General features: G+C 36.4%; 1 protein-coding gene across 1 annotated transcript; it reads right to left on the reverse strand.

The window, feature by feature from the left end:
- Nucleotides 1-15942: 15942 nt before the first annotated feature.
- On the reverse strand, nt 15943-17883 carry LOC108467906 (AAA-ATPase At2g46620-like). Its single transcript, XM_017768723.2, has one exon. The coding sequence runs from the start codon at nt 17482-17484 to the stop codon at nt 16081-16083; it is 1404 nt and encodes a 467-aa protein (XP_017624212.1). The 5' UTR covers nt 17485-17883; the 3' UTR covers nt 15943-16080.
- Between the last annotated feature and the right edge of the window lie 7872 nt (nt 17884-25755).

Consider the following 25755-nt stretch of genomic DNA (forward strand, 5'->3'; position numbering starts at 1 on the left):
CATGTACCTAGAGGAGTCCTTTTGTATTTTTGCTATGTTTGGAATGTTTGATTTGGGAATTGACTAGTGTATATAATGATGTGTGAATGCAAAATTGATATGGAAATATGATATGATATGTTGATAATTACTTAAAGATGGCATGTTTTGGTAACGGTTGGAGTGCATTTAAGTCATATGAATTGGTATTGAAACATGAAATGGTATGGAACTACCTATTAGTTGATTACAGTATTATAGGTATCCTTGCTAAAGAATTACTTGGCCAAATGGATGATTGAATATTGAAATGGATAGGTAAGAGGCATATGGTCATTTGTATTTGTTGGATATGCTATGCTATGTAACATGTTGATATGTAATTGAATGAGTAAGACATGTTGTTAATGATTGAAAAGATAATGTTGATAAAGTTGGAAATGATACATGTTGAATAATATTTTGCACTAGTTAAAGCTATTAAATTTGTATATAAGTATTACTGAAAAGTGATTGAATAATATTGGTCAGTGTATTTGAAAATTTTCAAGTTTTGCGAACAAAAAAACGCAGAAATAGCATGTGATGTTACAACGTCACACGTATGTCGTCTTAAACTCCAAGCTACAGTACGACGAGGAAATCTATCGTCACGATGAGGTACCCTCTCACGTCGTAATGTCAACTCAAGATTTTTGAAACTCTTACAAATTAGTCCTTGCTTGATTTCGGGTTAGCTTTAGAGCTTTTGTAAGCTCGTGTAAGACCAGTTAATGATTGTATATTGGATTGGATGTATATTTGTTTGTTTTTAACCATTAAATTGTACAAATTCATTGTGACTTAATCGTAGTTGCTCTGGCAACAAATGTGACATTTTGTAAATTAGACCTAGTAATCAGGTTAGGTATTGGGGTGTTACATAATTACCATTTTAGACCTTTGGCTAATTAAAATTCTATAGTGATTGGACTTTACGATTTAGTCCCTAAGCCTTAATTAACTTTTAATTTGAACCAAACTTTAACATATCTTTATATTATCCTCGTAAATATTAATATTTAATAATTTTTGACCGGTTTACGGAAATGGGATTCTAAAACTGCCTTTTTCTAGTACCATTGAAAATCAGGCCGTTACATGAATGTTGTATGTAATTAAGTTTAAGGCATGGTTGAAATGTATAAAATGTTTATTTATTCATGGCTTAAATGATTAAACATATATGTTAAAGGTTTGACTGAATTGTGCTAGGTAATGTGACATTGGTACACCATTGAATAAGGTGTTTTTGTTCATGTTTGAATTATAAAGATCTTATATTTTGGCTTAAATGATTAAATATATATTTTAAAGGTTTGTTCATGTTTTGGCCAAAAATGTGTATTTGGGATGATTTGGTGCTTGTAGGTTGGTGTCAAGTTGGTATCCTTAAAAATAGTATGTCATGTCGTGATGTCGAGCTTTGGTCGCCGCGACGAGATCACATCATAATGCCACGACACGATGTCGCGAATAGATTGTTGTAACGAAAAGAGAAATTAGTATGTTGCGTCGCAACAAGGAACTCTCAACGTTGTGACGTCAACTTGGAATTTTGTAAACATTACAGTTTAGTTCTAATTTGCCTTCAGTTAGATCTTTTGTAAGCTCGTATCAGACCCGAAAATAATTACGTATTGTTTTATAAACTTGTTTTACTTATAATTAAATGTTTAATGTTGTGAATCAGATTGTGATTTGATCGTAGCTACTCCGACAATAAATGTAACACCTTATAGCTCGAACCCGATGATTGAGTCGGGTATGGGATGTTACAATTATTACTATTATTATTAAAAACTAGATATGATTATGCTAAAATTTAAATTATAAAATATTTCGTAAAAAAGTTATGAAAGTGTTGTTTTGTATTAGAATAGTGATCATTTCTTAAATATAATAATTATAAGTATAAGTATAAATCTAATTTTAAGAAAATAATTTATTAAACTTAAATAATATTTTATTTATAATAAACAATTATACACGCCTTGTCTATTTTATATATTTGATAGTTATGAATCAAATCAATTATATTGACATATTGTAATGACTCACTATATTTTAGGTATGTAATGACTCAATTATAACTTATTAAAGTTAGCAACTAATTAAAAGAAATGGCACAATAAAACATTACGTATATTACTGATTTATGTAGAAGCTTTCCTTTTAAAATTTTAAATGATTTATAAACTTAATAACTTAATTTAAAATGATTTTTAAATGATATTGTCGAAAATTTAAAATGATTTTTAAATGATATTGTCGAAACCACCCTTTTCTATTAAAATTTTAATGAAATGAAAAATGGGGGATCGACTTTTGAAAAACAGAAATGTGGAGTCGCCACCGATCCTTTTATTTTGGTATGATCGGGTTACCTAGGAATTTGGTTATTTTAATAAAACATTTTTGGTTTACTAAAACAACAATTCTGGTCTACGAAAATATGAGAAAACGGGCTCGGGAGTCGGTTACGAATGAGGAAGGATTAGCACCCTCATTACGCCCAAAATTGGTACCAAATCGATTAAATACTGTCCTTATGTCTAAAATTAAAAATGTTTTTGAAATGTGGTTCTTGTTAATAACGTTTGAATAACCCGAGTGGGTTGCCAAAAATCTTCTTGTTTCGACGTCCGAAAGTCTATAATTTGAAATTAACAAAAGGATGCCCAACTATTTGGTCCAAAGAAAAACCGAAACCCAGCACAGTAGGGCACAATTCCTCGAATTTCCGAACATCGAACATTGCCTCACCTTAGAAAATACGAGTGAAATTCCGAAGGGATCTTCGATTGTTTTAAGCAAATGAAAAAGCGCAACCCAGCACGATAGGGCTCGATTCTCAAATCGCCAAACATCGAACATCGCCTTCGTTTTGAAAGGTTTTTAATAAACATGAATAAAAACCTAAAGGAATATTCAATTGTTTTGAACAAACGAGAAATCACAACCCAGCACGATAGGGCATGATTCTCGAATTGTCAAACACCAAGTATTACCTTTGTTTAAAAGGATTTTTAGAAGACCTGAGTGAAATTTTGAAGGGATATTTGATTATTTTAAACAAGTGGGAAATTGCAACCCAACACGTTAGGGCACGATTCCACGAATTGCCAAATATCGCATATCGCCTTCGTTTAAGGGATTTTTAAAAGACATGAGTGAAATTTTGAAGTGATATTTGATTATTTTGAGCAAACGCGAAATTGCAACCCAACACGTTAGGCACAATTTCGCGAATTGCCAAATATCGCATATCGCCTTCGTTTAAGGGATTTTTAAAAGACATGAGTGAAATTTTGAAGTGATATTCGATTATTTTGAGCAAACGCGAAATTGCAACCCAACACGTTAGGGCACGATTCCGCTAATTGCCAAACATCAAATCTCGTCTTCGTTTTGAAGAATTTTTGAATGAATGATTATAAAGCTAGCTTAAGAGTATTAATTCTATTTAAAATAATACGAAATTAATCATAAAATTTGGGTTTTATAGAACCACATTTCAAAAATTAAGTGAAACGATGATATGGGGTAAAAGGCACATATGATGGTACGATGCTTGATGAATAAGAATATTAATCGACTAGCAGAATAAGCAATTAAATATAATTAATCTAAAAATTATGATCCAATTTCAATCACGTATGAATAATAATTGACATATCAATAAGATGAATACCATGCGATGATAATGTATATGCCACAATATAGAACAACCAACAAAATACATGTAAAACAAAATAGAATTTAAAAGTCAAAGTAGTATAAAATGATGTCTGAACAAAGGCAATCTAATGAACCAATAATTTATACGACATGCAAATTAATGAATTGATGCATTTTAAATCTATTTGTAAAAAGAACTAGGGATATATACTTAATACCTATTATAAAATGAATGTTTTAATCGGATATCATACAAAAACATTAAATAATATTGGTTTAAAAAACGAGGATTTGTGGTATGGAAAATTTAAAATATATTACAAATAATAATAATAAAAATGTGTAATACGATATAATCTTTAAAAACATAATGGTCCTACAAATTATATGCATATATAAAAAAATTTAAAAATAATTATTTGTAAAAACATAGAAATACATGCATGCTTAAACTAATTTTATGACAAATTATATAATAGTGATTTGAGAGATATATTATGTAAGATTATACAATAAAGAGTGGGAGTAAATTTAAGAAATTATATATGCAAAATAATATAGGATTAGTAAAATGAGCCTTGTTATAATATATATATACATATAGAAGAACACTTTAAACAGAAAAATTTAAAAGAAAATAAATAAATAGACATATATAGTTACATATGGGTATATATACATATATACAATAATAATTTAAAAGATGTATTTTATAGGATTATATAATAAAGTACAAAAATAAATTTAAGGAATCATATGACAAGAATAATATGAGGTTGATAATAGTATATAAAAAGACTTTAATATAAAGTATATGTGTATACATAATAGCACATATAAAACAGTTACATGAAACATACAAAATGTGAAGATGATATTACAAAAAGATTTACAATAAGAACGAAACAATTTCCTAAGTATTTTAAAATATGTAAGTGAATAATTAAGGATAAAAGGCTACAACAAAAAATAAATAAATAAATAAAGAAAACTTAACTGGAATTAAACTAAAACTACAGGGACAATTTGAAAATAAAACAAGAATAATAAAGGGATCGATAATTAAAGCGCGCAAATGTAGAGGGACCTAAACTAGAAATATACCGGCTCCCAAGGCGCAGTGTTTAAATATGGGCCAAATTGTAAACGCACAAAAATTGTAGAGATAATTTAAAAAAACAATGAAATGCATATATGGGCTCATTAAAGTGCGGCACAAAAGGGAGGGATTTAGTGTGCAAATAATCCCTCACTGCAAAAAACACGCGGGTCGTCGGGTTTGGAATCGAATCGGGTCGGGCTTGGATGTCAATGCGACACCGTTTGAGGTCTTATAAAACGACTCAATCGGCAGATTAAGCTAGCCCCCAAACCCTAGCCTCCATTTTTACTCCCCTCAAACGAACTTTGACCCTCCATCTGCCATGCCAATCCACCGCAATGAACGGAGATCAGCCTGTTCGAGCCTCAAGGTGGTTTTTTTTCCGCCTTACACTCCCTTCGGACCCCGATTTCAACGAAACAGAGGAGATCTCACGGCGTATTCACGAGGTAAGGTTTCATTTCCTCTCTCTTTTGTACAACCCAAAATGCGAAAGAACAAAAAGAAATTCCAGGAAGAATGAAACTAAGCCAAGAAGAAAAGGAAAAATCTCATAAATTTTGAATCGGAATCACCTTCGAATGCTCGTTGCTTTTTTTTTGTATTTCAAAATGTATCGATTGTGTCTGTATAGCCTATTGTGCATTTATGTTGCGTTCGTATTGCTTGTGTAAAAAATTCGAAGAACTTTACAATCGAAAAATACCCGGCTTTATAGCCGAAAGAAGAAGAAAATAAAAATATACAATTTTTTGCTATTTCTCTTGCGTCTGTTGTCTCTCTGTCTTTGGTGTGCAGGTACGAGATGCGTTGGCATGTACGAAGGTGCAGGCGTGGCGTACGAGGGCTATGCGCTGGTCGTACAATGCTGAAGGCTTGGCGTGGACGGAGGCACTGAGGGACTCGGACTGCTGTGGCTCCAGTAAACAGCTAGGGTTCTGCCTTGATTTAGTTTTTTGGGCTAGGGTATTGGGCCATTGTATTTGGTTTTGGGTCTAAGCAATGGATTTGGGCTGTTGTTTCTGTAGTTGGGCTATAAGGGCTGTTATAATATTTTTGATTTTCTTGTTTTGTTTGTTTTTTTGGTTTTTGGTTTTGTTTGCTCGGGCCGGGAAAATTTGGTCCACTACAGCTGCCCCTCTTTGCTCATTGTCGTGTAACAAGAATGGAGCAAAGACTATCAGTGGGCCAATTTTTCCAGGATCTGTTGAGTCTCGATTTCTTTTGGTGCTCCTTTTCTTCAAGTAGCTTCAATATGCTCCGCTGCAACTTTAGGGAGACATGGTTTGTGTGTTTTTTATCCTGCTCTATTGTAACTTCAGAGAGATAAGGGTCGTGACTTCGATCTGCTTCACCGCAACTTCGGGGAGACAAGATCTTGCAATCTTCGGCCTGTTGCCCTAATACTTAGGGGGTTAAGGCTCATTTTCCTTAATCTGCTCTATTAGAGATAAGATCTGCAATCTTCGGCCTACTCCGCTATAACTTTAGGAAGCTAGGTTAGTGGCTTAAATCTGCTTCACTGTAACTTCAAGAAGCCAAGATTCGCTGTCTTCGATCTGCTTCACTACAACTCCAGGGAAACAAGACCTAAAATTTCAGCCTACTCCACTACAACTTTAGGGAGCTAGGTTGGTAGCTTAAATCTGCTTCACTGCAACTTTAGGAAGCCAAGATTCACCGTCTTCGATCTGCTTCACTGCAACTTCAGGGAAACAAGACCTAAAATTTCAGCCTACTCCACTACAACTTTAGGGAGCTAGGTTGGTGGCTTAAATCTTCTTCACTGCAACTTCAGGAAGCCAAGATTCACCGTCTTCGATCTGCTTCACTGCAACTTCAGGGAAACAAGATCTAAAATTTTAGCCTACTCCACTACAACTTTAGGAAGCTAGGTTGGTGGCTTAAATCTGCTTCACGTGGCTTAAATCTGCTTCACTGCAACTTCAGGAAGCTAAGATTCGCCGTCTTCGATCTGCTTCACTGTAACTCCAGGGAAACAAGACCTAAAATTTTAGTCTACTCCACTAAAACTTTAGGGAGCTAGGTTGGTGGCTTAAATCTGCTTCACTGCAACTTCAGGAAGCCAAGATTCACCGTCTTCGATCTGCTTCACTACAACTTCAGGAAAACAAGACCTAAAATTTCAGCCTACTCCACTACAACTTTAGGGAGCTAGGTTAGTGGCTTAAATCTGCTTCACTACAACTTCAGGAAGCCAAAATTCACCGTCTTTGATCTGCTTCACTGCAACTCTAGGGAAACAAGACCTAAAATTTCAACCTACTCCACTACAACTTTAGGGAGCTAGGTTGGTGGCTTAAATCTGCTTCACTGCAACTTCAGGAAGCCAAGATTCACCGTCTTCGATCTGCTTCACTGCAACTCTAGGGAAACAAGACCTAAAATTTCAACCTACTCCACTTCAACTTTAGGGAGCTAGGTTTGTGGCTTAAATCTGCTTCACTGCAACTTTAGGAAGCCAAGATTCGCCGTCTTTGATCTGCTTCACTGCAACTTTAGGGAAACAAGATCTGTAGGATTTGCCAATATTGCTACACTGTCTTCTAAATACATGATTTGTAGAATTGGTTTCCTGTATCTGTGTATGCCAAACAATTAGGGTGCCATGATCAAAATGAATCCAATACCCCTAACTATACGTGGTGTTTATGTCAAGTAATTAGAACACTATGATCAAAATAAATCAAGTGCTCCTAACTAAATGAATGATTATGAATGTAGAAATGTTATGAGAGTGATTCCTTTTTAAACGCTTAAGGTATCATTGCTCATAATTCGTCCGGGTTCCATCATTGATGTGCTATCGCGTCTTCTTGCTTAGTCGTTATCTCTGACAGAAAATTTGAAGAAATAGTCATAATTTGGACTACTCTTATCTCAATGTTTTCCAACTTTGAACCTGGTTAGTCCTAACTAGCGGCCCTGTTTCAGGTCCTTGTACTATTTAAAGACTTTCCAGAGTAATATGTATAACATCTTTTGTGTGAATATTACATGTTTAAAAATCGCGATTTCAACAAAAATGCTCGAAGGAGCTTATCATAATGGACAAAACAAAATTTTATTGAGTAAAACTCGAAGTGAATACATCAAACAGGATAGCAAATTTGCTAAAGCACAAAATAAAAATGAGAAAAGAGGTGCCCCAAATATCGCAGCACGAGTTTCACTATTCCAATTTCTCAAAGGCTCATTCGAACCAAATGTGTATTCAGGAGATCTTGTGTATTTTGTTGATGCTCCAAAGTGTACTATTCTTCTGTCTTGCTGATTTCGGGAGGACAAGACTACCATATGCCCCATATTTAAAATTTAAGCTGCCAGTTTTCGGGTTTTCAACTCAAAAGCCACTTTGGTCTCAAAGTGCCCTTTGCGGGTTTTCACTCTGGCCTCTCTTTCTTCAAGTAAAATACTTCTTGACCGAATCTGAGTTTACAGGATTAGGCAAGTTTCTACCGTCCATCTCGGCTGGAATCAATGCTCCTCCGGAGAAAGCTTTCTTCACCACGTAAGGCCCTTCCCAATTAGGCATCTATTTCCCTCGAAAATCCTTCTGTATGGGAAGGATCTTTTTCAAATCCAAGTCTCCTTCATGGAATTCTTTAGGGTGAACCTTTTTTTCATAAGCCCGCATCATTCGCTTTTGGTACATCTGACCATGACGGATAGCTCTTAGCCTCTTTTCTTCAATTAGGTTCAATTGATCATATCGAGACTGGATCCACTCGGCTTCTTCTAACTTTAACTCTGACAACACTCAAAGGGACGGGATCTCGACTTCGATCGGTAACACCGCTTCCATTTCGTAGACTAAAGAGAAAGGGGTTGCCCCGGTTGAAGTTCTGACTGACGTTCGATAAGCAAAGAAGGCAAACGGTAACTTCTCATGCCAATATCTGTAAGTCTCGGTCATCTTCCCCACGATTTTCTTAATATTTTTATTGGCTGCTTCCACTGCCCCATTCATCTTCGGGCGATATGGTGACGAGTTGTGATGTCTGATCTTAAATTGACTGCAGATTTCTACTATTGTACTGTTGTTCAAGTTTAATGCGTTGTCAGATATGATCCTCTCCGGCATTCCATATCAACATATGATCTCTTTTTTTAGGAACCTCCTCACTGCTGATTTTGTACCACTAGCATACGAGGCGGCTTCTACCCATTTGGTGAAATAGTCGATAACCACAAAGATGAACCGATGCCCATTGGAAGCTCTCGGCGATATTGGTCCAATCACATCCATTCCCCACATAGAGAATGGCCATGGGAAAACCATGACATGCAGCAATGAAGGAGGCACATGAATTTTGTCTCCGTAGATTTGGCATTTATGGCATCTCTTGGCGTAATTGACACAGTCTCCTTCCATGATGGACCAATAGTACCCGAATCTCATAATTTGCCTGGCCATTGTAAAACCATTAGCGTGTGTCCCACAGACACCTTCATGGACTTCTTCCAAAATTTTCTTAGCCTCTACAGCGTCTACACATCTTAGTAGCACTTGATCCTTTCTTCTTTTGTATAGGATATCCCCATCTAAAACATAGTCGATGGCCAATCTTCTCAGCGTCCTTTTGTCATTCTCGCTTGCCTGGTCAGGGTATTCACGATTCCTCATGTATTGCAATATATCGTGATACCAAAGCTAATCATCTTTTTCTTCATCCTCTTCAATATTATAACAGTGGGCCGAAGTTTCATAAATGCTCATTCGGATAGGTTTGACATCTTCTTGTTTGTTCACCTTGATCATGGAAGCTAAGGTAGCCAAAGCATCAGCCATCTGATTTTTGTCTCGTAGAAGGTAGTGGAAGGTAATGTCCTCAAACTCTTTAACCAATTCTAGGACCAGTTTTCGATAATCGATCAACTTGGGGTTTCTGGTCTCTCATTCTCCCTTGAGTTGATAAATCACTAGCGCAGAATCCCCATACACCTCTAGCATTTTAATCTTCCGTTCTATGGCTGTACGGATTCCCATAATGCACGCTTCATATTCTGCCATGTTATTCGTGCAATCAAAATCCAATTTACTAGTGAATGGATAATGATCTCCGTTTGGGGACACCAATACTGCCCCAATTCCATTACCCACGGCGTTTGATGCCCCATCGAAGTTTAGTTTCCAAGGAAGTTCTTCCAAAGCACCTTCTTCAGTGGTAGCAACACTCATTAGGTCTTCATTCGAAAAGTCGAACTTCAAAGGCTCATAGTCTTCCAAAGCTCTACTAGCTAGAAAATCTGCTATTTTACTCCCTTTTACTTCCTTCTGATTCACATAAACTATGTCGAATTTGGAGAGCAGAATCTGCCATCGGGCCATCCTTCCATTCAAAGCTGTTGACTCCATCATGTACTTTAAGGGGTCTAATTTTGAGATGAGCCAAGTGGTGTGATACAACATATACTGCCTCAGTCTTCGGGTTGTCCAAATTAGGGCACAACACAACTTCTCTATCGGCGGGTACCTTGCCTCACATTCTGTGAACTTTTTACTAAGATAGTAAATAGTTTTTTCTTTCCTTCCTGACTCATCATGCTGACCCAGTACGCAATACTGCCAAATACAGTATCAACGACTTATCGGGGATAGGTGGCATCGGCACTGGGGCATTGGATAAGTACTGTTTGACCTTGTCGAAGGCCCTTTGGCATTCTTCATCCCATTCACCTGGGTTATGTTTCTTGAGGAGGCGAAAGACAGGGTCACATTTCTCGGTCAGTTGTGAAATGAACCGAGCAATGTAATTTAACCTTCCTAGAAAGCCTCGAACCTCCTACTAGGTACGCGGTAGAGATAGCTCTTGTATGGCTTTGACTTTGTCTGGATCAATCTCAATCCCTTTCTCGCTAACCACGAATCTGAGCAACTTTCCAGACTTGGCTCCGAAGGTACATTTGGCGGGGTTGAGTTTTAGTTGGAACTTTCTCAATCTCAAGAACAATTTCCTCAGGACTTGTATGTCCTCCTTCTCTGTTCGAGACTTAGCGATCATATCATCGACATAGACCTCAATTTCTTTATGCATCATGTCGTGAAAAATGGTTACCATGGCTCTTTAATAAATTGCCCCCGCATTCTTCAGTCCAAACAGCATCACATTGTAGCAGAACGTGCCCTACACGGTTACAAATGTGGTCTTCTCCATATCTTCAGGATGCATCTTGATCTGGTTATATCCGGAGAAACTGTCCATGAATGAAAACAGTGAGTGTCCTGCCGTGTTGTCCACTAGGGTGTCGATATGAGGCAGTGGGAAATTATCTTTCGGATTGGCTTTATTCAAATCTCTGTATTCCACACACATTCGAACTTTTCTATCTTTCTTAGGGACGGGGACGATGTTGGCTACCCAATCTGAGTATTTTACCACCTTCAGGAATCCGGCGTCGAACTGTTTTCGAACCTCTTCTTTTATTTTTAGCAAGACATCGAGCCTCATTCTTCAGAGTTTTTGCTGAACTGGCTTACATTATTCCTTTATGGGGAGTCGGTGTACTACGATGTCAGTGTCCAACCCGGGCATATCTTGGTATGACCATGCGAAAACATATTTAAATTCTTGAAGTAATTCAATAAGGTCTTGCTTCATCTCCATAGTGATACATGTTTCGATCTTCACCTCTTGTCCTTCTCCTAAGCTCACAATTTCAACTGATTCTTTGTAAGGTAGGATTTGTTTCTCGTCTTGTTCTACCATCCTCAACAAATCAGGAGATAGGTTACAGCCTTGGTCATCTTCAAAATCCTGAGAATCCTCCATACACATATCTCGATCGAAAGGAAATTCTGAGTCTCTATCAATGTTACTCGTATCATTAATATCTGGGGACCTGTTATGAGGATGAAGGCAGATACAAAGAATCAAAAGAATTCGAAACATTTATTTGCGTGGTATGATTATGGATGACGAATGAAAGAATATTTAGAAGAATGTTTCAAGAATAAAAGAATCCTAAAGTAATCATTTGTATGGTTATGAATGAAATTGAAAGGATGAGAGAATATTTGCTCAAAAATGATAATAATTGTGCATTTTATTGAAATAACGTTTTTAAACATCGGCCTATTTCACAAAAGATTCTTATTACTCCTAGGCCTAGAGCAATAAATGTGTTTTGGACATTACTCTGAATCCGTTCTAAAAACTACAGGAACCTCTTCCGCAGTCCAATTGTCCAGAACACTTCTAGGTGTGTAGGGGTAAATGCCCGACAAATTTTCTCTTCCAGTCTCCTCTTCGTATATGACGTTGATGTCCAAGCTTTCCAGCCTTTCTTCTATAGCTCCCGTCATTGGCGTGTTTTTCTCGGGACAAATGATTCCCCCGGACACAAATGTTTTCGATATATAGGGGAATGTCATTGGTTCCCATTTGATTTCCTCCCCCGTTAACCGTGCTCTCCTTCTTTCCTGCTTCTTTTCTAGCTCCCTCCTCCTTTGTTTCACATCCGGCTTAAATCCTAAGTCGAAGCGATCTTTCTTGTCCTTTAGCATTGGCGTTTCAACCCTTCCTTATAGATGTCTCCCAAGTCGTCTTCCGGGTAGGGTCCCTTTTCCAATCGTCAACTAGAGGCTCATCCTTATGGTTTTGGACAATTTTGGCACCAGAATCTTGCTTCCCTGGGCGATGAACACGTTAACAAATTCCAAAGATCGAAAGAACATTCGATTGCCTCATCATCTGTCTCCAAATAGGGCGCATTATTACTCACAGTTGCAATGATATCCTCCTCAGCCTTGATCGTTATCAACCTCTCCTCCGATACTAGCTTTAATTTTTGATGCAATGAGGAAGACACTGCCCCAGCTGAATGTATCTAGGGCCTCCCTAATAAGCAATTGTATGAGGGCTTGATATCCATTACGAGGAAATCCACCTCATACGTGTTTGGCCCGATCTGAAGAGGTACCTCGATTCTGCCCATCACCTTCCTCTCTATGCTATCAAATGCTTTCACGATGTTCTGGCACTCCTTCATGTGAGAGCTGTCTATAGGTAACCTATTCAACGTGGTCAATGGCAGGACGTTCAAAGCCGACCCATTGTCAATCAGTACGTCTGGTAACGTATACCCTTTACAGCGCGTGGTGATATGCAAAGTTTTAGTCGACTCCATGCCCCCGGGTGGTATCTCATCGTCATTGAAAAAGATATAGTTGTCGGAACTGATGTTGCTAACCAAGCGGTCCAACTTGTTAACGGAGATATCATTGGCAACGTATGTTTCATTCAAGACCTTCATTAGCGCGCTACGATGAACTTCCGAGCTTAGAAGTAAGGCCGGCACCGAGATACGGGCTGGTTGTTTACGTAGCTGTTCTACCACACTGTATTCGCTATGCTTTAGGAATTTTAAAAACTCATTAGCCTCCTCTTCGTTAACTGGCTCGTTAACAGGCTTGGTTGCTTTTTCCTTCATTTCCTCGACCACTGGAGCTTTTCTTTTTGTGGGTTGTGCCTCCTCATTTGCTGTATCGTAACGTCTCTCGCTACGTATATAGGAGCCCCTATCTTGGTCCCCTCTTGAAGCGTCAACTGGGCCCTCCTTTCCCGGTATCGTCACACTGTACTCATAATTTCATGAGACCTTTTTGCTGTCTTTATAGGGGAAGACTGCAGGTCTTTGGATTATGACCTTCGGTGGCATTTGTACTCCAGTTTCATTATTTTTGGGTCTCAAAATGATCACCACGGGATAGTTAGATGTTTGATTCTGTGCTATCGATTCTCCCTCCGATGCGCATATATCTCCCTCTACGGGGTTTTTGGCCTCTTCATAAAACTCAATTTCCTTATTGTTCATCATGTTTTGCACTAAGGCTTTGAACTCCACGCAATCTTGGATTTCATACCCCACCTCGTCGTGAAACTCACAGTAGTTTCTCTTTTCTTCGGATTCTTCCCTTGAATCCAACGCGATCAATCCTCTCTTGGCCATCTCTTTCTACACCCGCCTCAATGGGGTCCTGACTTCTGCCACCTTATACTTGGTCTTCTTGTTCCTACCTGCACTTATCCCATTCACTCCTTGGTCAGTATGATTGGGGAGTGGGTTTCCTGCTATATTGGGTGTGGCTAGGTCATCAAATCTCACCACAATGAACGGAGATCAGCCTGTTCGAGCCTCAAGGTGGTTTTCTTTCCGCCTTACACTCCCCTCGGACCCCTATTTCAAAGAAGCAGAGGAGATCTCATGGCGTATTCACGAGGTAAGTTTTCATTTCCTCTCTCTTTTGTACAACCCAAAATGCGAAAGAACAAAAAGAAATTCCAGGAAGAATGAAACTAAGCCAAGAAGAAAAGGAAAAATCTCAGAAATTTTGAATCAGAATCACCTTCGAATGCTCGTTACTTTTTTTTTGTATTTCAAAATGTATTGATTGTGTCTGTATAGCCTATTGTGCGTTTATGTTGAGTTCGTATTGCTTGTGTAAAAAATCCGAAGAAATTTACAATCGAAAAATACCCGGCTTTATAGGCGAGAGAAGAAGAAAATAAAAATATACAATTTTTTGCTATTTCTCTTGCGTTTGTTGTCTCTTTGTCTTTGGTGTGCAGGTACGAGATGCGTTGGCATGTACGAAGGTGCAGGCGTGGCGTACGAGGGCTATGCGCTAGTCGTACGATGCTGAAGGCTTGGCGTGGACGGAGGCACTGAGGGACTCGGACTACTGCGGCTCCAGCAAACAGCTAGGGTTCTGCCTTAATTTAGCTTTTTGGGCTAGGGTATTGGGCCATTGTATTTGGTTTTGGGTCTAAGCAATGGATTTGGGCTGTAAGGCCTATTATAATATTTTTGATTTTCCTGTTTTGTTTGTTTTTTTAGTTTTTGGTTTTGTTTGCTCGGGTCGGGCAAATTCGGCCCACTACAGATATCATGGATGATTATGAGATTAATTTAATATTTAATTCACTTTATAAATGTATAAATGAATCTAGAGCATGTGTGATGATTATTATGAAAAGAAAAACCAAGAATTGCAATATTAGATTTTTTGAGACCAAGATAATGTGAAATTTTGTTTTGGCGAAGCTCAAATTTTTTTAAAATCGTTAAACTAAACCTCAATTTTCAATTTCGAATATTTTAATTTTATTCCATATGATTTTAATTTCAAAAATTAAAAATCGAATGGAACAATTTAATTCAATTTTATTAAAAAATGAACTGAACTAAATACACCCTAACTTACCATTACATTTATTAACAAAAGTTAAAAGCCAATAAAGATGTCACATAAGTAATATTTAATTAAATAAAATAAAAAATCTCTACCCCGTCCCTGTCCTTGTCCCTCCCCCAATTGTCTTTCACCCTCCCACAGTCCCACCCACCTGCTTCTTTTCCGCTAAAAATTAAAAAAAATATATAAAAAATATGTAAAAAATTCAAAAAATATTAATAATTTATAAAAATTATAAAAAATAATTTAATAAAATGTAAATTTAAAATAAATATGAACAAATGGTTGTTTAGATCTTAATGAATTAAAACAAACAAAAATGAATATAAATAAACTATCCTTTTTACTAATTTAGTTTTTAAAGGTAAATTAACCTTCTTAAATTTTGGATCAACTTTCAAATTTGAAATGTAATAGTAAAGTAAACCCCAAATAGAGGAGCCAAAGATTATGATTAGAGGTTGAGTGATAAGCTTGCAAAGGATATTGCTTGGTGTTCCTCGAATGTTGAGCAGCAACGCAAACTAGAACAAAGGATGAAGATGATGTCGAGCCGAAAAACAGGGAAAAATCAAAATTGAGGTGAGAAAAATACATAGTTTGTTTTTAAGGAGTCAACTTGGAAAAAAGCACTGTCCTTGGGTTTCAGAGTAATTGAGATCCTGGATGCTTCAATCTCACACCAAAATCTTTTGCACCAATTTCCACGTATGTTCTCCCCCTCTCATTGTAGCTCACCAAATGGTTGAACAAGGAATGCATCTGTCCCTCTAATGATTGGAGACAAATACCCTCTCGTCTTTCCCATTTCCTCAATTCTGACTTTTCTTTAGCAACCATAATGCAACTCAACCAATTGTTTCCTACTAACTAATACAAAATAATGTTTTCAAATGCAAACTGTAAATTTGACGAAATGTGCTAAGAAAAAAAATAAAGACAAGATGCCATTACTGTTTAACATCATCAAAAGTGTTGGTACATTAAGAGCCAATGTGATTACAAAGCCCCTTCGCGACGGAGGTCCAAATGAAGGAATAAAACTACAACCTAAGCTTTCCTATAAACCAGACTTAAGGTCATTGTTAAGATTAAACGATGGAGATTTTCTGTTGCTTTTAACCCTAAACAAACCGTACAATTTCTTGAATTCCTTCACTGCATTTGCACCTTCCGTACAGAAAACCCCGCTCGGTTCGCCACTTTCCTCGACCGCTTTCCTCCCATGCTGTCCGCCATTCCCATCGCCCTCCGTTTGCAGAGCATTTATAACCGATTTCAAAGCCCGGCTGGGCGAACCCCGGTTGGCAATCATTAGCTCCCCGATCTCAGCCGGGCTCAAACTCGACCCGTTTTGGAAACTCTCCTCTACTTGCGGGAACAGCTTATGGTCCTTGAGCCCTAGGTAACTATTGGCTAGTGTCTTAAAAGCCGTGAAATCGCATAAAGGAAAATGTATATGAACATCGATCCTTCCGGGTCTAAGAATCGCAGGATCAACGTGATCTTTGCCGTTCATTGTGTAGACCATGACCCTTTCTTCGCCGCAGCTGGAGCTTAATATCCCATCCATAAAATTTAAAATCCCCGACGAACTCACCGCCGTTGATTTCTCCGACAAGGACCGGTCGAGATCCTCGATGACTACCACCGACTTGGCCGTGGTTTGTAACAAGAGAAATTTAAGGTCGGAGTCGTCGGAAACTTTGGTCAAATCAATGTCGTAAACATCGTAACTTAAGAAATTAGCCACCGCTGCGACGAAGCTTGATTTTCCGGTACCGGAAGCGCCGTAAAGGAGATAGCTTCGTTTCCAAACACGACCCAGCTTATGATAATACTGTTTGGCTCTGAGAAAAGATTCTAGATCGGATTTGACTTTGATCTTAAGGTCGGATTCCATGGCAGTCGTTTCGAACGTCGAAGGGTGCGTGAACGGAACGGATCTCCACCGTCCCTTTTGATCATCAACGACGTTCATGTAAAGCTTCAACTCTCGTTTCCTCCCCTCGAATTCATCGAACACTGTGTGAATATGCTGGAGATACGGCTGGAGAACTCTTCGTTTATCGGATTTTCGAATCTTTAACACCAAAGTTTTGTCTTGATTTATCCAATACATCTTGGCACCCAAAAAATCGTCTTCGATAATTTGGTTAGTGTCGAGACGGAGGAGGATTTCGTTTGATTTTCTGCCGGCGAAGAGGTTGGTGAAATCGGAATCTTCAAGGGAAGCGAGAGAATGCAGATAAAGCAGAACTTTGTAATAAAGTTGGTTTCTTTGCATGTTTTCGCTGAATTCTGGAACTTTGAAGAACTGGTAGACATGGAAGCAATCTTTGATGCAACGCCATTTCCTCTTGAAAGTAAAAATGAAACCGGTCTTGATCAAAATAACTCTGAAAAGGAACAGAGAAATGGAAGCTATGAACAAGAGGGAGAATGGGTTATTAAGAATCGTCATGATTATTCAGAACCCAGATGGGAATCCACCTAGAGGAGGTGAATTTTAAAGGGAAAATATCTTCTTCCAAGAAATAAAAGCATGTTTTCTGGGAAAAGAGATGATGGGAAAACACACATTTAAGAAGATCGACATATAGGGGAGCTGCTTTTAAAGAACCGTGAGGGAAAAGATAAAAAAGATCAGAGTGTTGAGGCTTGAAGGTGACCGGTGAGTAGCGAGTTAAAACCAAAAATATGGAGATAGCTGGCAAGTTTGGTGGGTCAAAACTTGAAAGCGGTAGCAATTGAGAAATTTTGGTTTTTCAACAATACGTTGGTTTAAAGAAAATATTATTATAAATATTTTATTATTAAATAGATTACTTTTTATATATAAATATAAACCTTTGAAAAGCATTTAAACATATAAAATATCATATGTTTGCAAGTGAAATAATTCTCTTCAACATAGGTCATTTCTATTCGGAAGATGATTGAATTTCTCATATTTTGTTTCTCAAGTCCTTGAACTTATGAAGCCTCGTTTTTGTAGTGGGGTAATTTTTTAGCATACCACCAAGCTATTTTTTATTAACATAATGCCATCAAGCCCTTATTACAACCCGCGCCACCAAATCAACGACTTTATTTTTGATACAAACATTTAAGAATTGTTTTCCCTTACTTGCTGCATCAAAAATTAAATCACAAGCTTTTTAGTAAAAACGAGCTTCTCTAGTCAGATTTGTAATATAAATACCCTTACATTTTGCAGAGATATATGGCGCCAAAACAATGAGAGTTCTTAAGATAACCCTTCAAATGGTAGATATAACTTATCTTATCAATGTGATATGAAATATCAACATACCTATCGTACGTCCAAATATTTTGTCTAACAATATTAATATTCTTTAAAATATATGTCTCTCTGACAATGTAACAATGGATAGCATCTTTAATATAGAAAGTATTTATTTTATTGGGTACTGAAACAAATTAATATTATTGCAATATTTGGTATTACAAAATATGGTACTACAAAATTGGTACGGAAGCAAACTAATATTGTAACACCCCAAACCCAGTCTAGACGTTATGACTAAATCTAAAGGAATTACATTAGTTTGTTTAATAACTTTTGTTTTAATCAAACTTGGTTGTGCATTTCAAAAGCATAAAACTTAGCAGAATTCTCACAAATGTTTAGAAAAGCTTAAGTTTGAAAACACTTATTTCAAATCCGAAAATTTAATTCAAATTTACTTGCTTCGAAAATACCAATTTTAAGCAAACATTTTCTGTTAATGCTAACATTTGTTAGAAACTATTTATTTACAGAAAAACACTTAAGGGTTTACTTAATTTGCAGCAGAAAATTTTTCAGAGTTTTAATTTTGTAAACCGAAATTTATTTTGTTAACTCGTGTGATTTTGCAGTTTTACGTTTGAGAATATCAATTATCGATGATTTAAACAAAAAACCCAAAACAAGTCCCAAAGAAAAACATATTATAATCTCAAAAGTCCAAAATAGAAAATTACGAAAATCACCATATTTTAATTAATTGAGAAAATATTTCAAGCTCCCGCACGCCGTTCTATCCTAAGTCAGAAGACCACTTGAAACGTATTAAACAAATGGGTGAGCTAGATGTAACATCCTGAAATAGGGACTAGTCAGAATAGTGGTTTCGGGACCACAAATCTGACATCACAATATTTATTTTATGATTATTATGAGGCCTAGAACATGAGTGTATGCATGTGTTAAAGTTTCATGAAGAAATTCTAAGTATAAGATGTCCAATTGGAAATTAGGGACTAAATTGAATAAATTGAAAAACTTGGATTCTAGAAGCAATTTGTATGAAATTGCTATATATTATGAATTAGAAGGTCTTGGAGATCAATTTTCCTAAGTTCTAAATTTTTGGACAAAAATGGGCTTGCATGGATGAAATTTTAAAGAAAGGGCATGAGGGCATTTTGGTTATTAGGTATTTTAATGAAATAAAAAGGGAAAAATAAAGCAAAAATATGCTCATCTTCTTCCCATAGCTGCCAAAATTTGGAAGACACCATAGCTAGGGTTTCTTCAATTTTCAAGCTCAATAGTAAGTGCTCTCAAGCCCCGTTTTTTATGTTCTTTGTATTTTTGAAATCCCAGTAGTTTGCTGTCTCCATTTCTACCCATATTTCATGCTAGGGTTCATGTTCAAAAATTTACCCATGCATGATTTATTGGTATTTTGATGGATTATGGAAGAATATGAAAGATAAATGTGTGTTAAACATATTTTCCAAGTTGGTTTTCATGAGAAACCCTTATAGGGACTATTTTGCAAAAGATGTAAATGTGTGATAGAAATGAGGAAAATAATGAAAATTTTGGGCTGCCATAAGAAAGAAAAATGTTCGGTTAGGCTTGGGTAAGATATAAATTGCATGTGTTTCATTATACGAGCCTAGAGACTAAATCGTAAAGATGTGAAAGGTTAGGGGCAAAATAGTCATTTGGACCGGGGGTAGGTATTAAACTTGAAATATATAATGTCAAGTATTAATGAATTAATTTTGCTGTTATAGACCCCAAGGAACAAATTCCGGAGGTCAATCGTGGTAAACGCAAGGTTACGGAATAACCGAAACACAACTCCGAAAATAGTACCAGGTAAGTTCGGATAACTTAAAGTAAACCCTTGATATGCATAATTGTATGAATTATGAATGCTTGATGATTGTATTTGTTATTTCTATGAAATATCATAGAAATGCATATTGATGATAACATGTGAAAAATATTTCAGTTGAGGTTGACAAAGGGAATTCGATGGATAAACCCTTATTGAAAAGGTAACACTACAAGAAAATAGACTTTTTGCGGCGCTTTTGAAAACGCCGCAAAAAAAGTAGCTGTAGGCAACGCAGCAAAAATTGGTGGCGTTTATTTAAAAAAACGCCGCTAAAAGCCATGGCTTTTAGTGACGCTTTTCCCACAAATGCCGCTAATTTTGGCAGATTTGCAATATATTTTTTTCACCAATATCTAGCCCTTCCTACATTAAAATCCAACCAAATACAACAAATATAGTATAAAATGCAGCTAAAAACAACAAATTTAGCATAAAAAATACAACCAAAAACATTAATTCTAAATGATACTTCAAAATTAACTAAAGATATATGATATAATTAATAAATAAAGTATAATTTAAAATATTCTTACAATAATGTTAAACGTGACAAAGTTAAAACATTCTTATAATGAGAAAACTAATGTCTAAGATGGCGGCTTTTGCGATTCTTGAAACATCTGCATCATCTCTTTGAAGTCAGAATGGAGGTCATCGTACTTTTGCTCGCTCTGCTACCATCGCTCGTGCTTCCGCCTCTCTCTCTGCTGTCGCTGCCTCCCTCTCTGCTGCCTTCGCTCTAAGTTGTTGCTGGAGTTCTTCATATTTTCGTTAAACCTCAGCAATTTGCTCAACCGTGTTCGCTTGCATCTGAGCTATCTGGTCTCTTAACCTCTGAACTTCAGCTTGAGCTTGACTTCCGGAAGGCATGTATTGCTGGGAGCCGGATCCAAAATATTGGGTCGGGGTAACACTAGATCCTTGAAATCGAACCCGACCGTACTTTTCAGGACCCAAAACTTCAGTGATAATTCTGTTATCAATGTTCTCAAGATTAACAGAACTATCAGTAAAAGCAATTGCTTCATATTCCCCCTTTTTCTCTTTTAGTTTCTCCTAAAAAATCAATTAAAGAGTTAGAAACGAAATATATAATAAAAGGAATGCAACATAACTTAACATTATTTAAAACTACTAATGATGAATTGAATTAAACAATTATAATTAAACATTATAAATATTTAGAATAAATCAAATATTATTAAGTAAATATACCATAATTTCTCCACTTGGATGTCATAGGAGATCCATCTTTCTTCCTATCGTAATCTCAAAAAGTCAAGGCGTCCAACTTTTGTCCAGATTTGACTTCCTACAATATAGTAGTAAAAATATTATTTAATAGTAGAAAGTTATTAATATTTGAAAAATTAATAAATTCATAATACCTCGGCCTCACTCTGAAGCAAAACTTCTCGACCTGCTGTGCAGCGTGAATTTTTGTTTTTGCTCACGCTTGTTCCAACTCACTCACGGTCCTACATAATGAAATTATTATTACGTATATAGTAAACACTATATATAAGAGTTTGTAAATACGCAATACCTCTCCTTTCTTTGAATTCTAGAATCTAACCGCATCTTCCCATTGGTACTTCAGCATTCCCGGCGGGATATTTCTCAATTTTTCCTCGACGCTTATGTCTTTCTTAAAATATTTTTTTTTAAAGTGCTTTTATTGTCTCTCCATTTTTTACCTAATGCCTTCTTAATATAATCGTCGGAGACCTCACAAGAAAATCTCTCCTAAAAAAACACAAGTTTAGAATATAAATATAAATGAAACTTAAACCAAAGTATTATAAATTACATTCACATATTGTTACCTTAATATTAGTGAGAGCCTGATTTTTGTTGCTATCAGGCATGTGATGCCATGATTCGTAGTTGATGGGCAACATATTGGCATTTCATGCTAAAATGCCCAAATAGCCTGCTAAAAGTCGAGCTTCAGATCCAACAGGCTGACCATGAGTATTTCTACTTACTTTGACACGCTCGACAGGATCTAAGTCGTATAAATCTCTAAGCAGCGTACGTCCTCTAACTTTGCGAGTCCCACCACTTTCAGCTGAAAAATGATATACTATTATTATATTAAAATTGACAAATAAATCAATAATAAAAGTCAACACATGTAAAATGAACTTAACATTACTTTGAAATTCTTTAGGCTCGTTAAGTATCTTCGGCACATTCGAAGATCCAACAACTGTCTGCTGTTCACTATTTCCTTATTCCGAATTTGGAGTATTCTGGAAAATACTTAAATCTCGTAATCTTCTTCTACACATTTTTCCCGCAATACACATAAAATAGTTAAAGTTTTAGTAACAAATTAAAACAATAATAGTACATATAAAATAGTTAAATTATATAACATGACCAAGATTAAAATTATAATATTACATATAATTAAAAAATCGTAAAATCTTACTACATCATAATTCGTAAATATCTTCATCCACATCATGTCGAACCCATTGATTTTGTGTACTAGTACTAGGGATATTTTCATCTAAGTTTTGTTCTGGAAAAGGTAATGTTTCTGATCTTTCGACGATATCATCTCTACTTCCATTACCCATGTCAAACAAGTCTCTAGGGGTGTTCCAGAATACAACATACCAACCCTCATCAGTTGGATCTTTCGAATAAAAAACTTGTTTCACTTGAGAGGAAAATACATATGGCTCGTCCATCAATTGTTGTCCAGTGTGAATCAAGCGAGAGAAATTCACCATTGTAAAACCAAATTTATCTTTTTTAATTCCTTGAGCAGTATTAACATCAGCCCAATCACACCGAAATAAGACAACTTTCCATCTGCCATAGTAATCCAACTCAATAATGTCAGTAAGAAGTCTGTAATACTCCACATTACCCTCAACCGGATTATTGTCCCTAGCACTAGCATAACTTGTAATTGAAGAATTAACAACAACTCCACAATTTTGAGTTCTCCTCATTCTCTCGCGATACTTTGTATGAAATCTGTATCCATTGATGAGGAAGGCACTATATCTTTTTATTACTCTGTTCGGACCTTGGGAAAGCCATTTAACTTCGTCATTGACGTCCTTCCCACTCCAAACCTATTGAATCGAAAGTAAATTGAATAATTATAAATGTATTATGTAAAAACATTTTTATTTGATTAATTAAATTTAGCGATTATATGTAACTTATTAACTTTAGTTACATACCGTTTGGCTTAACCATTCATGAAACGATTCTGTGAATAACTTATTAATCTCTCGATGTTGTAATCTTTGAGAGCGTGCACGAGATCTCAAAATTTGTTTGTACTCACTATGTTAAAAACAAGTTTAATTGGTTAGAAGATAAACAAATCAAAACGACGAAAATGTGAGGAAATTTTAGAACTTACTTGCGAAACGGTTCAACTAAATCGTGGTGAAAAAGTGCATATCGATGTGCTTGTATCCACGATATATCATCTAATTCTGCAATTTCAACTTTCCCGATTGGTTCTCCATAACTTTGGAATAAATAAGTTTCAGCCAAGTTATGATCATTGAGCCCAGCATTTCTAGTTGGTCTATTCAATCGTGTTTCAACATCTTCTAAATATCTAGAACAGAAGGTTATGCACTCCTCCAAGTAGCCTTCAAAGAATTGATCCTTCGGATAACGCTTATTGCGACAATAAGATTTCAATTTGCTTAGGAACCTAAACACGATATACAATATTTATCAAAAGTTGTAACTAAATGTATAGAGGCGAATGAATAAATACTTGACAAATAAATTAGCACCTTTCTATAGGATACATCCATCGATAAAAAACCGGTCCACCAAGTATTGCTTCGTGAGGGAGATGGATTACCAAGTGCACCATAATAGTGAAGAAGGAAGGTGGAAAGATCTTCTCCAAATTGCATAAAGTCAAAGCAGCTCGATCCTGTACTTTTTTAAGTTCTTCAACATCTAAAACTTTTCCACAAATAGCTTTCATTATATTAGATAGTTCAATTATACAGGACGTCACATTTTTTGACATGCAGCACCGTAAAACAACTGGGAGTAAATCTTGCATCAAGATGGGGTAATCATGTGATTTTAATGAATATAATCTTCGATCTTTAATACTCACACATCGAGATATATTTGACTCATACGCATCTGGGACCTTTATATCCTTCAACACCATGCAAAACACCTCTTTCTCTTTCTTTGACATTGAAAAAATAGAATGCGGCAACCGATATTTCCCATTCGGAAGTACTTGAGGATGAAGATCACGCCGAATTCTCATGTCAACTAAATCAAGTCGACTCTGAAGATTGTCTTTTGATTTTCTATCGACATTTAAAATTGTCCCAATTATGTTCTCGCAGACATTCTTCTTAATATGCATGACATCAAAATTGTGGCGTAAAATGTTGTGCTCCCAATAAGGCAACTAAAAAAAATACTCTTTTTTTTTCCACAAGTTCGCCTCATTAGGATCATCCTCTTCGTCAGATTCATCATCAGATTCATCCATCGATCTTCTCCTTGTTTGCGTGATAGGTGGTTGATTCATCTTCCCGTAACTAAAGTTGATATCTTTTAACATAAATAAGATTTCAGATCCAACGGTCTGCTCAGGAGCTCCTCTGTACTCTTCATTACCGTCAAATAGAGTCCTCTGAAATCTAAATTTATGAGTTCCATTTAACCACCAACGATGGCCCATGTAAGAGAACTTCTTCCCATTATACAACCACTTCAAACAAGTTTGCGCAGCACAACAAGGACAGGCATAACGTCCTTTAGTACTCCAACCCGATAAATTAGCATATGCCGGGAAATCATTAATTGTCCACAATAAAGCTGCACGTAAATTAAAGTTTTCCTTTCTTAATACATTATATGTCTCAACACCCGACCATAACTGTTTTAACTCTTCAATAAGTGGCTGCAAATAGATGTCAATATCATTTTCGGGACCTTTCTCGCCAGGGATAATCATTGATAAAATAAATGAAGATTGCTTCATGCAAATCCATGGAGGCAAATTGTAAGAAACAAGTACTACAGGCCAAGTACTGTACGAAGTACTCATGATTTTAAAAGGATTGAAGCCATCAGCTGCTAACCCAAGCCTCACATTCCGAGGATCACTTGCAAAGCTTGGAAATTTACTGTCAAACGATTTCCAAGCTAAAGAATCAGCAGGATGCCTTAATAATCCATCATCGGTTCGTTGATCATTATGCCACCTCATAGAATCGGTCGTCTTTGACGACATGAAAAGCCTTTGAAGTCTTGGTATTAGGGGAAAATATTGCATAACCTTGACTGGCTTCTTTCTTAAATGTGCCACACCTTCATCCCCATTCACATCTTCTGTATTCCCATTCATCCAACGAGACTTACCGCAAACATGACAAGACTGTTGGTTCTTCTGATCACCCCAGTACAACATGCAGTCATTTGGGAAACTATGAATTTTATCGTACCCAAGGCCCAAATCTTTTATTAGTCTCTTCATATCTTGACAAGACTGGGAGATTTTTGCAAGCAGAAACATCTCTCTCAGAAACTCTAGCAGTATTGTAAAAGAGTTTCCGGTCCACCCTCTCAAA

Source organism: Gossypium arboreum, chromosome 8 (assembly GCF_025698485.1).
Source record: "Gossypium arboreum isolate Shixiya-1 chromosome 8, ASM2569848v2, whole genome shotgun sequence".
In the NCBI taxonomy this organism is placed as follows: Eukaryota; Viridiplantae; Streptophyta; class Magnoliopsida; order Malvales; family Malvaceae; genus Gossypium; species Gossypium arboreum.

What these genes read in the sequence shown, in the direction of transcription:
- LOC108467906 (XM_017768723.2), bottom strand. Translation starts at nt 17,484, where the DNA reads ATGACGATTCTTAATAACCCATTCTCCCTCTTGTTCATAGCTTCCATT.